The 16,678-nt window shown below is 40.7% G+C and overlaps 1 protein-coding gene across 1 annotated transcript; it reads right to left on the reverse strand.

Annotated features, from left to right (window-relative positions):
• Positions 1 to 8,020: 8,020 nt before the first annotated feature.
• On the reverse strand, positions 8,021 to 8,597 carry LOC144715293 (uncharacterized). Its single transcript, XM_078590223.1, has 2 exons — positions 8,214 to 8,597; positions 8,021 to 8,080 (listed from the first exon to the last, which is right to left on the reverse strand). The coding sequence occupies exons 1-2, from the start codon at positions 8,595 to 8,597 to the stop codon at positions 8,021 to 8,023; spliced, it is 444 nt and encodes a 147-aa protein (XP_078446349.1).
• Positions 8,598 to 16,678: the final 8,081 nt, after the last annotated feature.

Here is a 16,678-nt window from a genome sequence, read left to right on the forward strand (position 1 = left end):
ATCAGGAAATTCAGAACCTGGGCTCTGATACCAGTTGTAGAGAGAAGAAAAAGATAGTCTAATACCCGGCTTTGGTAAGCCCAATCAGACTTCTCTATCTGTCACGGAATTAATCCAAGATGTGAAGAAGCAAAAACGTTGAACAAATATATTCAGACTTCAGTGGTTACAATCTCAACAACGGAGATACCACAAGTCAACCATGCAAAAGCAAACAGCAAAAAGCATATTTACCCACATGGGGTACCTCCTTTTATAGCCCAAGGAGGAGATCAACTTTCTTTTTCTTCCATGTGGGACAAAACCTTCCCACATGGGACTGGCAGAATACCAGTTCATTCTCCACATCCAACAGGGGGGGGGCAAGAGGTATTCTCAAGAGAAATTCACCCACGGGCAGAGGGAAAAGGATGTTTTCGACTTCCTCTATGATTTGAAATGATATTTCAAATTAATGGGTACTTTGGAGGAACAAAAGTCTTAACGGCTAGCTTCTTCTTCTCGGGAGACACCAAGATCTGGTGGCGACAGCATTTGGCAAGGAGAGTCGGCCTTCAACTACATTTGAGGAGTTTGTACAGGAAAGAAAAGAGACTTTTATGATGTACAATATTTCTTGGATGGCACAGGAGGAGTTCAAATACCTCAAGATGAATGGGGCTCCGAGGGAGGATGTGAGGAAATTTGCCTCTCTCTTCCTACGGATCATTGGGATGTCTAACAAGGACATGCTCTACCACTCCATCAGGACATGACGATGACCCTAGGTGGTGGGGTAACTACCCGAGGTGCTTCTCTTGTGGAGGACATCATTTTTTGAGGGACTGCTCATGAAGGGTGGAGGCGGCCACCAATGTCAATCCAATGGACGTGGCCCCAGCTTTGCCGGACGTTGGGGGGTAACACTACAGTGAAATTGAAATCCCTTTAATTCCTTGGGACTTTGCAAAGTGGTGCCCCATTCCGATTTGAAGTGATTGACCTCCATGTCCAAGTACTCATCAATAGCTAACCCACCACAGCCATGGTCGACATGAGGGCAATGCACAACATCCTTGCCCAAAAGGAAGCAAAGCAGCTCAGTTTGAATCTTTCTCCAAGTGCGGGGAGGACTTAGAGGCCCATGACATCATCGACATGGCTAAGGGAGTGTCAATTCGGGTGAGCACGTTGGAAGGTCGGACCAACTTCATGGTGTCCCCCATGGATGACTTCTTTGTCATCTTGAGTCTCGACTTCTTATTGTGAGCGTGTGTAGTTGTGTTCCCCAAATTGCAATATCTTGTTCCCTGAAGGATCTCACCCTTGTTTTGTGATGGCCCAAGGGGCTAGAGGCCGTGAGATACTGCTCTCATGTCCACAATGCAAGTCAATGATGGATTGAGTTAAGGGGAAGAGACCTTCCTTGTCACGATACGTAGGCCAACACCAAATAAGAGGGATGGCTAGCAAAGGTTTGCACCAGCCCACCTAGCGACACATAATTGGGGTGATAACGATGAAGACAACCTTGCTGCTGCTATGGGGAGACTATCGAAGGCAATCGCAAACATACTATGGGAGTTCATTGGGGTGAGATCTGCGGAGTTCTTGGCGTACCTACTAGATTGGCAAGACATGGACCACACAGTTGAACTGCTACTAGAAACTCATCCACATGTGCTTGCCCAACAAGATTCCCCTAGCCTTCTTGGAGAAGTTGAGGCGACAACTCCATTAGCTACTAGAGTTTTGGGCTTAATTTCGGTTATCCAAGGTACTATGTAGTGTGCTAGTCCTGTTTCTGAAGAGGGACAGGTCGTTCCAACTTTATGAGAACTATCAAGCGCCCAACAAGGTCATGGTGAAGAACAAGTACGTCGTGTTGAATACTAAGGAGCTGTTCGACTGAGTTTGGGATGCTCATTTTTTCTCGTGGATGGATCTCAAGTGGGGGTATCACCAAATGTAGATTAAGGGGGTGTTAGCCGAAGACAGCATGTGTTACTCATTTTTTGAGAGTATATCAATGATTTTATGGTGATATACTTTGTTAATATTCGTGTGTACAACTGGAGCTTGGATGACCATGTGAGGCACTTGAGGAAAGTGTTGGCCAAGTTTAATAAGCAGGAGCACTACATCAACCTGTAGAAGTGTGAGTTTGCTTTAGAAGAAATTGAAATCCTACAACACTAGTTGCGCGAGGAAGTGTGCTCATGGATACCTACTAGGTGTGCTATCCAGGACTAGGTAGCACCAAAAGGGGTGCCGCAAATTCATTCCTTCCTTGAATTAGCTAATTACTATCAGAAGTTCCTCAAGACCTTCTATAATCTAGCTGCTCCGTTGATGACTTTTTTGAAGAAGGGCACAAAGTGGTAGTGGACTACGCTTTGCCAGAGGACCTTCAACAAATTGAAGAGAGCAGTCACTAGTGAACCCCTGCTTTGACTGCCCAGGTTTGATAAGTAGTATGAAGCACACAACAATGCATGTGATTGCTCTTAGAGGCATCTTGATGTAAGAGGGGCATTTGGTGGTATCCAAGAGTCGAAAGTTGAATGACATTGAGAGGAGATACTTTCTGCACGAGAATGGTTGTGGCACACTGCCTACGAGTGTGGCACCACTATCTCCTCGAGGGAAAATTCATGGTCTACACAAATAATGTGGCCGCTAGTTGCTTAAGTTCCAAAAGAAACTAACACTAAAGCAAGCAAGGCGGGGTGTGCCAACCAAGTAGCCTATGCACTGAGCCACAAAGAGTCCAAAGCTCTTGTGGCTGCACTTTTAGCGATCCGAGGGAGCATCTTAGATGATATCAAGTTGGCACTAAAAGACGATACAGTTTCCATTTGCCCAATGAAGCGCATTGCTGCAAGTGAGACAGAATGCTTCTAGATGGAGGATAATATCATATATGCACATAGGAAATGACCATGTGTACCACGCGTGGGTGGACTGTGCTGCAAGCTCCTGTATGAAGCACACAATGCACCCCACACAAGGCACTCGGGGCAACTGCGCACATTCGCACTCCTGTCCATGAAAGAATTCTGATATCTAACTTGGTCAAAAACGTGACTTAAGCGGAAGCGTTCTATGATTCTCTTATGAGTTCTAGGGGTTTGAAACTTTTTCTTGAACCTCAAACTCAACTGGATTACAATCATCTATTCATAGTATGATTGTATGAAACACATTTCCATCATAAAGCAAATAAATAACATACCATTGCCATTGGTAATGATGAAATGGTTGAAGTTGATCTAAGAAGCTTTCCTCTTGAAGAAGATGATGGACTTTTGAGCCTCCCTTGTGTTTGGCCTCTACCGGTATCCACACGATCTTCCCTTGGAGGTGAGTTCACTGGTGCTCTCACAGATCCTTCTCTTTGACCCCTCCTTGTTCTCCTTTGCATGCTCTTTGGAATTCTTCCAATTCCAAGTGAGTAGGAGAGGAAGGGGATGAGAAAAGATGAGAGAGAGAACCAAATTCGACCTGGAGTTGGTTTCTTGTGCCCAGGGCCCACATTTCCTTAAATAGGGCTCTCCACATGTCCTTTGGCATTAATTTCCATTATGCCATCAATTAATTATAACTTCACCTCATAAGATCTTATGTGTGTGACCCTATATGTTCACTTCTCATTCTAGTTTAATGACTCTAATAGTTGATGATCATCCAATCAACTTTACCAGTCAATTAAATTCATAACTCACTTATAATTTAATTGACCTTGACCAATTTAACCTAATTGGTTAGTTGAGTCTCCTGCCATGCCATAAGGACAAGCTTCACTTGCATTAGCCTAGAAGACAAATGAATTTCATCCATGCATTTTGCTTCATGAAAACCTTTCTGTTATCAATACCATATCAATATAGTCCTTCATTCATTAATGATCTCATGATTGATATCTGGGATATGGTGGTTCAGTCAAATCCCAATCATATGAATCAATTTTAATATGATTGCATAAGAGATCTCCAATGAATCACATCATTGGAATCTCCTTTATTACTCTGGCCAGAGATTCACTGCAATCTATTAGTAAGACCATAACTTCTATTCATCGAAGTTGAATGATTCCTAATCGGCTATTCAATTACCTCCATGATACTCTAGAAGTGCCCAATCATATTTATACCGGGCCTCTAAATAGAAGCCTTTGTCAACATGATCAAAGCACAACTTTCGTACCACAAGATATCTTTGATACCTTAGGTCAAAGGACCATTGATACTATGACAACATGAATCTTCCTGGTTGACTTAGATGTTTAACCATCCAGGTGATTCATACGGATCAATACAGTGAACTTCTTCTTACCAAGAAGCACCTGACATCCATCATTAGTGTCATCACACAAATGGCTATTGGGAACGGCCATTATCATCATCCAAGTGATCATGAAAGATGTCACCACTCTTTCCGAATATCTAGTGTCCCTTACTAGACTTCCTTCGAATGGGATTGTTTAGGTTAATGTCCTTTGAGTCTAGTGATCCCTAAATTATGAACTCTTCATAATTCACTCAAACATATGGACATTACCTGGGACTTCATTAATCATATATGTACAATATAGAAATAATGAAAACAAGAGTCTCGATAGAATTAACTATAAACTCAAGAATGTACTTTGATTGGCTCTTTAGGCCACCAATTCTTACAATCTCCCACTTGGACTAAAGCCAATCAGGTTTGCATTTGAGACCCATAGATCTTCTATGCTCGTCTAGCACGTTCTTCGTCATTGGCTTGGTAAGTGGATCTGCCACATTGTCAGATGTGTCAACCTTTTGTATGACTATGTCCTTTCTCTCTATGATCTCACGAATGAGATGGAAGCGTCTCAAGACATGTCTTGATCTTGGTCCAGACCTTGGATCCTTTGATTGTGCAATCGCCCCATTGTTGTCACACAATAAAGGAATGGGTTCTTCTATTGAAGGAACCACACCTAGGTCAGAAACAAATTTCTTTAACCATACCGCTTCCTTAGCCGCCTCAACAGCTGCTATATACTCCGCTTCCGTAGTTGAATCAGCGACTGTTGGTTGTTTGGAACTCTTCCAACAAACAACTCCTCCATTCAACATGAAAATGAATCCAGATGTTGACTTAGAGTCATCTGGATCAGACTGGAAGCTAGAGTCAGTGAATCCTTGAACTTTGAGTTCACCTCCTCCATAAACAAGAAAATCATTCTTTGTATTTCTCAAATACTTAAGAATATTCTTGACTGTAATCCAATGTTTGAAACCTGGATTAGATTGAAACCTGCTCGTAACACTTAGAGCATATGCTACATCTGGTCGTGTACATAACATGGCATACATAATCGATCCTATAGCCGAAGCATAAGGAATCGATTCAGATGCTTTTATCTCTTCAGGATTGTTTGGACAATCCCTTTTGGATAATTTAACTCCATGGCGTATTGGTAGATACCCGCCTTTGGAATTCGACAAGCCAAACCTTTTGACTATCGTGTCTATGTACATGGATTGTGTTAATCCAAGCAACTTCCTTGATCTATCTCTATAGATCCGTATTCCCAATACATAAGTTGCTTCTCCCAGATCTTTCATGGAGAAGTTCTTAGAAAACCATGATTTCACTGAATTCAACATCACTTTATCATTCCCAATGATAAGAATATCATCTACATATAATACCAAGAAAGTAATGGAGCTCCCACTAGTCTTCTTGTACACACAAGGTTCATCTCCATTCTGAATGAAGTCGAAGGTCTTGATCGCATGATCAAATTTCTTGTTCCAGCTTCTTGAAGCTTGTTTGAGTCCATAAATGGACTTACGCAAATGACATACTTTGTTTGGATGGGACTTGGATGTGTAACCTTCAGGTTGTGTCATATACACTTCCTCTTCTAGGTCTCCATTAAGGAAAGCTGTTTTGGCATCCATTTGCCATACCTCATAATCATAGTATGCAGCTATTGCAAGAAGTATCCGTATCGACTTAATCATTGCCACGGGAGAGAAGGTTTCGTCATAGTCAATTCCTTACCTTTGACGATACCCTTTCGCAACTAGCCGGGCCTTATAAGTCTCAACGGATCCATCTACACCAATCTTCTTCTTGAAGATCCATTTACATCCAATGGGTGTCTTACCTTTTGGAATGTCGACCAAGTTCCAAACTTGGTTGGTGTACATGGATTGGATTTCAGAATCCATAGCTTCTTTCCATTTCATGGAATCAGAACAATTTATAGCTTCTTTAAAGCTCAAGGGATCTCCACTCATAGTGGTGATTGACTCCTCATCCTCTACATCAATACGTCCAATGTATCGATCAGGGATTCTAGTCACCCTTGTAGACCTTCGTGGTTTTTGCGTATCGGGATCAACATATTCTGTCAATTGAGAATCTTCTGAAGATCTCAATTCCGTTTGTTGGTCTTGAGCTTCTTCAAGCTCAAATTTACTTCCAACTTTCTTATTCAAGATGAAATCTTGTTCTAAGAAAATTGCCCTTCTCGAGACAAAAACATTTTGCTCTTGAGAACGATAGAAATAATATCCATAAGAATTCTTAGGATAACCAACAAACATGCACCTTTCGGTGCGAGACTCTAGCTTATTCGGATCATGTTTCTTAACATGAGCCAAGCATCCCCAAATTTTAATATGATTATAACTTGGTTTCTTCTCCCACCAAATCTCATAAGGTGAAGAAGATACGGATTTGCTAGGCAATATGTTGATATAATATGCTGCTGTTTCCAGCGCATATCCCCATAGAAAAGCGTGGTGCCTCGGCAGCGCTCATCATGGATCGAACCATGTCTAACAAAGTTCGATTCGACGCTCCGAAACTCCATTCAATTGTGGGGTATAGGGAGGCGTAAGTTGCGCAAGGATCCCATTATCCTTTAGGAAGTTGGTGAACTCGGTACTTAAGTATTCTCCTCCCCGATCGGATCGAAGAGTCTTTATACTTTTCCCGGTTTGCTTCTCTACTTCAAGCTTATATTCCTTAAACTTTTCAAGGGATTCGGATTTATGTCTCATCAAGTAGACATATCCGTATCTTGACACATCATCCGTGAATGTGATGAAGTAGGAATATCCACCCTTGCTTGTGTGGACATTGGACCACATACATCAGTATGTACTAGTTCCAATATGTCATTAGCACGAGTTCCCTTTCCTTTGAAAGGTTGCTTTGGCAACTTGCCCATAAGACAAGGTTCGCAGGTGTCAAATGATTCATAATCAAACTCACCCAACCTTTTGTCTTGATGCAACTTTTGAACTCTTTTTGTGCTAATGTGACCCAATCTACAATGCCATAGATAAGTGGGGTTCACCTCATGTTCACTTCTCTTAGAAGTCACATTTAGATTTATTTCGTTTTTACGTGTCTAGAAGATACAACCCTTTCACTAAAGGAGCTGTAGCAACCAATTTACTTTGAAAGTAAATCAAACAACATTTGTTTCCAAAGGTTAAACAGAAACCAGCAAGGTCTAGACATGAAACTGAAATGATGTTCGATACGATATCGGAGCATAATAACAGTCATCTATGAAAACGAAATCAGGAGATAATGATAGCTTGGCTCTTCCCACATGCATAGCAGCAACTTTTGCCCCATTGCCAAGCCTCATCACCATCTCCCGTCGCTAACTTGCGTTTACTTGTCATCACCTGCATGTCATTACATATGTGAGTTGTGCATCCGGTATCTATTACCCACAATGAACAATCACAAGAAGACAAGTAACAATCAATCATATTGATTTTACCTCCAAGCATTGGCATGCTTCTTCTTGCGACTATCTCTTCAAGATACTTCTTGCAATTTCGTTTCCAATGGCCTTTGATGCCACAATGGAAACATTCTCCCTTGTCCTTTGAGACATTAGCATTCTTCCTCTTTTGAGGTTCTCCTTCTTTGCTTTCTTCCCTTTGTACTTTACAAAGTTCGATTGGGCTTTCTTTTCTTCTTGCTAGTCTCACCAACAAGAAGAACCTGGGATTTATCCGATGGGATGTTTCCCTCAGCCTCCTTTAGCATATTGAGGAGTTCGGCGAGTATTTTCATACTTGCCCATGTTATACTGCATAACAAAGAGGAGAAAGTCTTAGGAGTGATTGCAAGATGAGATCGATATCAAGTCCCGGAGTGAATGTGAAACCCAAAGAAGCCATTCTTTCAATGAGTCCGATCATTTTAAGAATATGAGCTTCTACCGAAGACCCCTCGGGCATCCTTGCTCGGAACAAATTCTTTGCAAGTTCATAGCGTTCTGTTCGGCTATTCTTGGCATATAATTCACGTAAGTGAGCCAACATTGTCCGAGGGTGCATGTCCTCATGTTGCCTTTGCAACTCATTTGACATGGTTCCAAGCATGTAACATTGAACTATGTCAACATCTAGCTTGTATCTTTCGAACTTCATAAGTTCTTCATCAGGGGCACCGGCTGGCGGCATTTCGGGTTCATCTTCATCAAGGACATAGAGACGGCGTTCGTTCTTCAGAATGATTCTGAGATTACGAAGCCAGTCAGCGAAATTTGGACCCGTCAACTTTTGCGATTCCATAATCCCTCGTAGAGGACTAGGGCCCATCATGGTATCCTATCAAACATAGAAAACCATACAAATTTATATTAGGCAGAAAAATAGTCAATTCAATCATTAATTCTCCCACTAAGAAACATAACCCTCAATAGTATGTTTTCTACTCGAAGACTCTGATTATCTTCTCGTGGGGATCGGAATCCTCCTTCTCATAATGTAATCTGGGGTAACTCCAAACAATTACATTATGTTCCAGAGGAACTTATCTCATAAGATTCATACACCTATGACATCCAATCATATTCGGTCCCTTACTTTCGAATGGCCTGGGGTAGCTCCAAACAACCATCGATTTCAGTCAAGACATACCCATGTTACTTGCTTTCCGATGAGTTCACAAGAACCCTGGGGTAACTCCAATCAGATTCATGCTACCTCATCGTTAAGCCTTGTATCACATACTTAATCATAATTACCATCAAGCACTTAGGAAGAGAATTTGGGGTAACTCAATCATTCCCTCAATGCACAAGATGTAATATTGATTATAACATAGGAGGACCATGCAAGATTTGTTAATCATGCATTTAAGTCATTGATTTTTAAAATTGAGGGATTTATTTTAAAACAATACATTTTTCATTTAACAATGAAGTCACAAATGAAAAATCTCATGAAAATTGAAACAATAAATCATAAAAATTTATTTTAAAATTTTCTAATTTGGTGTTTGTGCCTGCGCGCTGTACGCATAGCGCCTGTGCGCCGTGCTTGGGGCGCATGCGCGCGCGCGCAGTGCTGTCGCAGCGCGCTGTCTTGTGGTGCCGTCGCGCAGCGCAGCGCCTGCTGCGCACCGCGCCGGGCGACTGTGCGCGCGCCGCGAGTTGCGCCAGCGCGCGTGCGCTGCGCATAGTGCCTGTGCACGCGCGTCGCGCGCCGTGTGCAGCGCCTGCGCGTGCGCGCCAGCGCCTGCAGCGTCGCGCGCCGTGCGCAGCGCCTTTGCGCGCTGCGCGAGGGCTCTGTCGCGCCCGTGCGCACGCGCAGCGCCTCTTGCGGCAGCGCGGGCGCCTGTGCGCCCAGCGCGCGGCGCCTGTGTGTGCGCTCTTGCCGCGCGCAGCGCCTGCGCGCGCGCAGCACCTGCTCGCGTGCTCACCGCGCGCAGCGAAGTTTGTCACGAACGATCGCAGATTCAAAATCTGCGATCTCGTGTTTTAATTAATTTTTTTTTTTTAAATTCGCTTTGATCTTCATTAACAACTTAATGAAATCAAAAACAATCAATCAAATTTTTTTTTTTTTTTTGATGATTGTTCGTTCTTCCGGACGGAAGAACTGAATCGCGGGATTTGATCCCGCGATTCGCCAAAACAAAACAAATTTTTTTTTTTTCCGATTCTCAATCCATTAACGATTTAATGGATTGAAACCCCTTTTTTTTTTTCTCTCGGCGATCATTCGATCCGCCGTCAATGTTCTTCCGGATGGAAGAACATAAATCGCGGGATTTTAATCCCGCGATCCATTATTTTTTATTTTTTTTTTGATTTCATCGATTGAATCAGATTCAATCGACTAATCCTTCAAAAGGATTAATCAAAACAAAACAAAACAAAAAAAAAAAATAAAAATATTAACGATCAATCTTGATCGGGGATCGAATCCCCAATTTGGGGAAGAACATTCCCCTTCTTTTTTTTTTTTTTTTTTTTGAAATTTAGGGTTTCGATGATGTGGCACCGTCCACATCATCTGTCCATGTGGCACCATGCCACGTCATTGTCCGCGAATGACCGTCATCCACGCGGACATGACGTGGCATGGTGGAGGTTATTTTAATATAACCGGTGGGGCCCACGTCCCTTTAAAATTAAAAAAAAATGGTTTTTTTATTGGAGCGTGCGGGCCCCACTAAGCGACGTGTTATCTTATGACACGTCGCGGTAACCGCCACCTTGGCGGTTACCTTGCGCGCATGCCCGCACCACTTGCGCGCGCAGCGCGCGCCAGGCCGCGCGCAGCGCGCGCCAAGCGCGCCATTTTTGCCACAACAATTCAAATGATCATAACTCCTCCAATTTTAATCCAAATTTGATGATCTTGGATGTTTTGGAAAGCTTGTGATGTCTACTTTCATGCTCTGATACCATTTGAAAAAATTCTGATATCTAACTTGGTCAAAAACGTGACTTAAGCGGAAGCGTTCTATGATTCTCTTATGAGTTCTAGGGGTTTGAAACTTTTTCTTGAACCTCAAACTCAACTGGATTACAATCATCTATTCATAGTATGATTGTATGAAATACATTTCCATCATAAAGCAAATAAATAACATACCATTGCCATTGGTAATGATGAAATGGTTGAAGTTAATCTAAGAAGCTTTCCTCTTGAAGAAGATGATGGACTTTTGAGCCTCCCTTGTGTTTGGCCTCTACCGGTATCCACACGATCTTCCCTTGGAGGTGAGTTCACTGGTGCTCTCACAGATCCTTCTCTTTGACCCCTCCTTGTTCTCCTTTGCATGCTCTTTGGAATTCTTCCAATTCCAAGTGAGTAGGAGAGGAAGGGGATGAGAAAAGATGAGAGAGAGAACCAAATTCGACCTGGAGTTGGTTTCTTGTGCCCAGGGCCCACATTTCCTTAAATAGGGCTCTCCACATGTCCTTTGGCATTAATTTCCATTATGCCATCAATTAATTATAACTTCACCTCATAAGATCTTATGTGTGTGACCCTATATGTTCACTTCTCATTCTAGTTTAATGACTCTAATAGTTGATGATCATCCAATCAACTTTACCAGTCAATTAAATTCATAACTCACTTATAATTTAATTGACCTTGACCAATTTAACCTAATTGGTTAGTTGAGTCTCCTGCCATGCCATAAGGACAAGCTTCACTTGCATTAGCCTAGAAGACAAATGAATTTCATCCATGCATTTTGCTTCATGAAAACCTTTCTGTTATCAATACCATATCAATATAGTCCTTCATTCATTAATGATCTCATGATTGATATCTGGGATATGGTGGTTCAGTCAAATCCCAATCATATGAATCAATTTTAATATGATTGCATAAGAGATCTCCAATGAATCACATCATTGGAATCTCCTTTATTACTCTGGCCAGAGATTCACTGCAATCTATTAGTAAGACCATAACTTCTATTCATCGGTTGAATGATTCCTAATCGGCTATTCAATTACCTCCATGATACTCTAGAAGTGCCCAATCATATTTATACCGGGCCTCTAAATAGAAGCCTTTGTCAACATGATCAAAGCACAACTTTACATCACAAGATATCTTTGATACCTTAGGTCAAAGGACCATTGATACTATGACAACATGAATCTTCCTGGTTGACTTAGATGTTTAACCATCCAGGTGATTCATACGGATCAATACAGTGAACTTCTTCTTACCAAGAAGCACCTGACATCCATCATTAGTGTCATCACACAAATGGCTATTGGGAACGGCCATTATCATCATCCAAGTGATCATGAAAGATGTCACCACTCTTTCCGGAATATCTAGTGTCCCTTACTAGACTTCCTTCGAATGGGATTGTTTAGGTTAATGTCCTTTGAGTCTAGTGATCCCTAAATTATGAACTCTTCATAATTCACTCAAACATATGGACATTACCTGGGACTTCATTAATCATATATGTACGATATAGAAATAATGAAAACAAGAGTCTCGATAGAATTAACTATAAACTCAAGAATGTACTTTGATTGGCTCTTTAGGCCACCAATTCTTACAGTCCAATAGCTAGCACTGGCCAAGAATTGATTGAGATGTGGAAACTTATGTTCTCTCATGACTAATGTTCAAGAAAGATAAGATGGAGATGGCCAAAGCGATTGAAATGTTGGAACCTCTCGTAGGTAAGAGCCCACAATGGAAATCCATCTTGATGAGTTTCATCACCTGCCTCCCTCTCGTTCATAGGCAGGTGATGAAGCTTTTGTATTATGGTCGTGGATCATTTCTCGTATCATGCAACTTTTATCCCTACCACGACAAAGGTTCACGCTGACAGTGTAGCTCTGCTCTTCATGTCACACGTGTTGAAGCAATAGGGGATTCCACAAGACATCATCAACGACCAATATATAAGATTCACAAGTCGTTTCTTAGAGTGGCTATTCAAGTACTTGGGATATAAGCTCAAAGTTTCAACGAGCATCAACATCAAACTTATGGCCAGTCGTTAATGTAATGCTTAAAGAATATTTGTGACTCTATGTCTCACCCAACCAAGAGAATTGGGTGAAGTTGCTAGACACTTGGCTCAACTATGGGGGCACTTGCCATTCAAAAGGGGAAATATAGCAACCTGATAAGCCAATCACACATTCCATATCTTGTTCTCTGTTCATTAATAAAACATATCATTATAGTGCACGTGTGATGCTTATAATGAAGTCCATGAATACAATATCTAACTTAATGAATTATGATGAGATCGTAAAACATAGATCACTAGTCTTTAAGCATGTGTTCTAAATATTCTTATTCAAAGGATAATTGAGAAGGACATCAAAGTATCTGGATAGAATAGCACTATCTAGCCTCACTCATAAGTATGGGCGGTCCCTTAGCCTTTAGTGTGGAGACACTAAGGATAGATAGTGGGTGCTCTTTAGTGGAAAGAGTTCACTTAATTGATCCATATGAATCCCTAAATGGTATTATACCAAACTGTCAATCAAGTTGATTCACGTTATGGTTGTGTAAGTGGTCCTTAGACTTGAGACATTAAAGATGTCTTGTGGATGGACACTTGTACTTTGACTATTACTTACGTGTCCCTAATCATGGGATTCTAAAAAAATTTCTTAGTTCGGGTTCATCAATAATTTTACGAAGATGATTGAGTGGTCAAGATGGGATTGTCCACCCTCGCTATAAGAGGTGACCGCTCAAGGAAGACGATGCGATGAAGTACTTGGCCAAGAGAAGTGAAATATTGGGAAAATACTTCTCAAATGATTTTTGAATGCATTAGTACTAACTTGGATGACCAATTAGGGTTTGCTAGTTTACCATACCCTAAGTAGTCTTAAGAGCGTCAAGTGGATGAGGGACTATACATACACAATAACTGATGACGAATAGGTTCTATGAGTGAGTCGATACATACTCCATTGTATCTTCTAGAGCACGAGGTGTAGCTTGGCACTCCGTGTTGGAGACTCAATCTATCAATTGGGTTAAATTGATTGGAATTTTATTAATCTTAATGTTGATATAGTTACTTAATTTGGAAGGCAAATAAAGGTTGTTTGGCCGTTTGAGTCATTAACTAGACTAATACATGAGCCTATAGGATCACACACCAATGATCTTTGGACGTTGCAAGATATATTTAAGTTGTACCCACTTAGTATAAATAGGGTAAGGCTCTAAATGAAATCGACCAAGGCAAGAATTGTTCAGGGCCCTTCCTCATCTTCTCCTTTCTCCCCGGACTTCCTCTCCACTCCCGATGCAATCAGGATGGTGTAATGATGGCGACGGAGATTGAACAGGGCTTGTCAACGAGGAGGAGGAAATGTGAGGTGTCGAGGACCATGTGGATACGTCTAGAGGCTATACACTTGAGCAACTTAACTTGTCTCACTCTGGAATCCATGAAATCACCGATACGATTCGTGTACATGTTCTTCGTTCAATGGCTTTATCGATTTCATTACGATTCCGCCAAAGTCTTTTGCTCATAATTGTCATGAATTCTTCATCCAGATCTAGGCCTCTAAAACCCATTAGTTAGGTTGTTGGAGTCATTAACTACATTAATACAAGTGCGTAGAGAGACACACAAAAATGATCTTTGGATGTCGAAAGATATACTGAAGTTTGGGAGGCTTTAATGAAGAATACCCACTTATTGTAAGAAGGGTAAGATGATAAACCCAAAATGTGTCATGTAATTATACACATTTTAAGATCATTTTGGGATGATTTCATGTATATTTTACCCAATTTTATAAGTAATAACATCCATTTCTAGTGCCTTATATTATTATATTTACATGTTTCTGCATTAAATTACTCATATTTGCATGTTATCAAGCTTAAAATGATTAAATCTATTTTTAGATTTTTTTTTTGAATTTTCTGCATTCTTTGGGATTTGTCTAATAATATATTCTAAAATAATATACTTTTTGAGATGGAATATGATTTTTTTGGAATTGTTTGAGATTAAATTTGGAAAGATATGATTTTTTGAGTCAAAAAATATATATTTATACATATTTTTTGGCTTTTTATTTTATTTAATATGAAGTTTTATGTATTTTGGCTTTTTATAGTGTAGGATGACGTGGCGTGCTGATGCGCCGCCACATCAGCATCGAGAAAGAGGTTTTTTTCTTTGTTTTTTGTCCTTTTGTCATGTACACGTGGCATAAAATACAAAAAGCCACGGAATATGAAAAATCAAGGAATAAGAAAAGCCACAGAATACAAAATGCCACCCAATACCAAGTGTTTTGACTTCTTAACAGGCATGGCATTGATGAGGAGAAAGAAGAAAATAAAGGCTAGGATTGCTTCAACTTGAAACAGCCATAACTTTTTATCTACTACTCCTATTGAGCTGAAATTTTCAATGTTACTTCATCTTCCCCTCCTATTTTTATCCATACTCTCTGATCTATAAATAGAGGCCTGGATCATTGTAAAAATCATCTTGAACTTGCTTCCTACTTTTGTGGGCTGATTGAAAGATAGTAAGTTTTGAGATCCATCAAGAGTTTTCTTGGTGTCCTAGGTGTGTGGGGAGAAGCATTGGAGAAGAGGGGGAGCTTACCGCCACTCGTAAATCGTCGTGATCCCGGCGGAACGTAAGGATCTAAGATAAGTATCTACGTCTTACGTTGTCTCTTTCCCTACGCCATAGTTAACATAATTAGTATCAATCATTGTTCTTGCACTCTCATTTTACTCTCTTCTCTCGTCTCTCCATCCTTGCTGTCATACCACTCCATAACCAACCACTATCCTCGTTTATACCATCGTTCATCGTCATATCCATCACAATCACTCACTCTTCTCTTTAAGTTAATTTAACTTATAAATTACATAATTTTTATCAATATCACTAGCTAACATCCTTGAATCTTGTTTCCATCGATCTTCTCATCAATCATCACTAGTATAAGAAAATAATTCCTTAATCATTGTTCCCTGTGGAGACAATCCGTACTCATCACTAAGTATTTTCAAGTATGGTTACATATATTTTTATTGAATAATCTCAATTACCAATGATAAATTTTAACCCTAAAATTGAGATTATCAATAAGATTTTCTATTTCATTCACTAAATAGATCAAATGATAAAATAATGCATTTTTACTGTCATTTTTTATACATGTTTAACATAATCAAGAATTTCTTAGCAAAAACATGTTTAAGACATTGTAATTGCTAATGCTCTATCTAGTATTTCAGCTTATATGTTTAGCAAAGAAGAATTCAAAGTGAAAGACAGAGTTATTGAAAGGAGAAAGAAAGAAGAATGAATAATAAAAATATAAAAAAGGGGGCTTACTGGGCCAGCTGAAGAGCTGGCCTGGCGTAGGCCAGCAAGCACAGGGCTCAAGCCAGCGCACAGCCAGCAAGGGCCTGCGTGCCCAGCAGGCACATCCGGTCGGCTTTATGGATAAGAGGCCCATAGGGAGGCCCATGGAGATTTTAAGCGCGCAATAGAGAGGTATGTTATTTCAATTTGAAATCTAATTTTCGCCGGCATTTATATATTGTGTCATGTTTTAGAATTTCTCCATATGAGATAAAAACTCCCTTATGTTTTTAGTCGCAACGGACCCGGGCACAATAGCTTGATCGTGGCCCAACAGGCCAAGATCTAAAGAAAAAAAGAAGAAACTTAAGACCGGGCTTCGAACCAGATCGGCCCGAAGCCCGTGTCTTTTCGAGCTTATTTAAAAAGAGGGACACTATCTCGTCCATCTGATCTTTGTAAAGAAGATCAGGTGGTGAGATCTGGCTGTCCTATTTTATCTCTCTTATTTCTATTGCAGGCCTTCTTGATTGGCCGTTGGACGTTGACGTGGATCATGGGCCCATTAGTGGATGAATTAGAA

This window comes from Wolffia australiana, chromosome 18 (assembly GCF_029677425.1).
Source record: "Wolffia australiana isolate 7733 chromosome 18, ASM2967742v1".
NCBI classification, from domain to species: Eukaryota; Viridiplantae; Streptophyta; class Magnoliopsida; order Alismatales; family Araceae; genus Wolffia; species Wolffia australiana.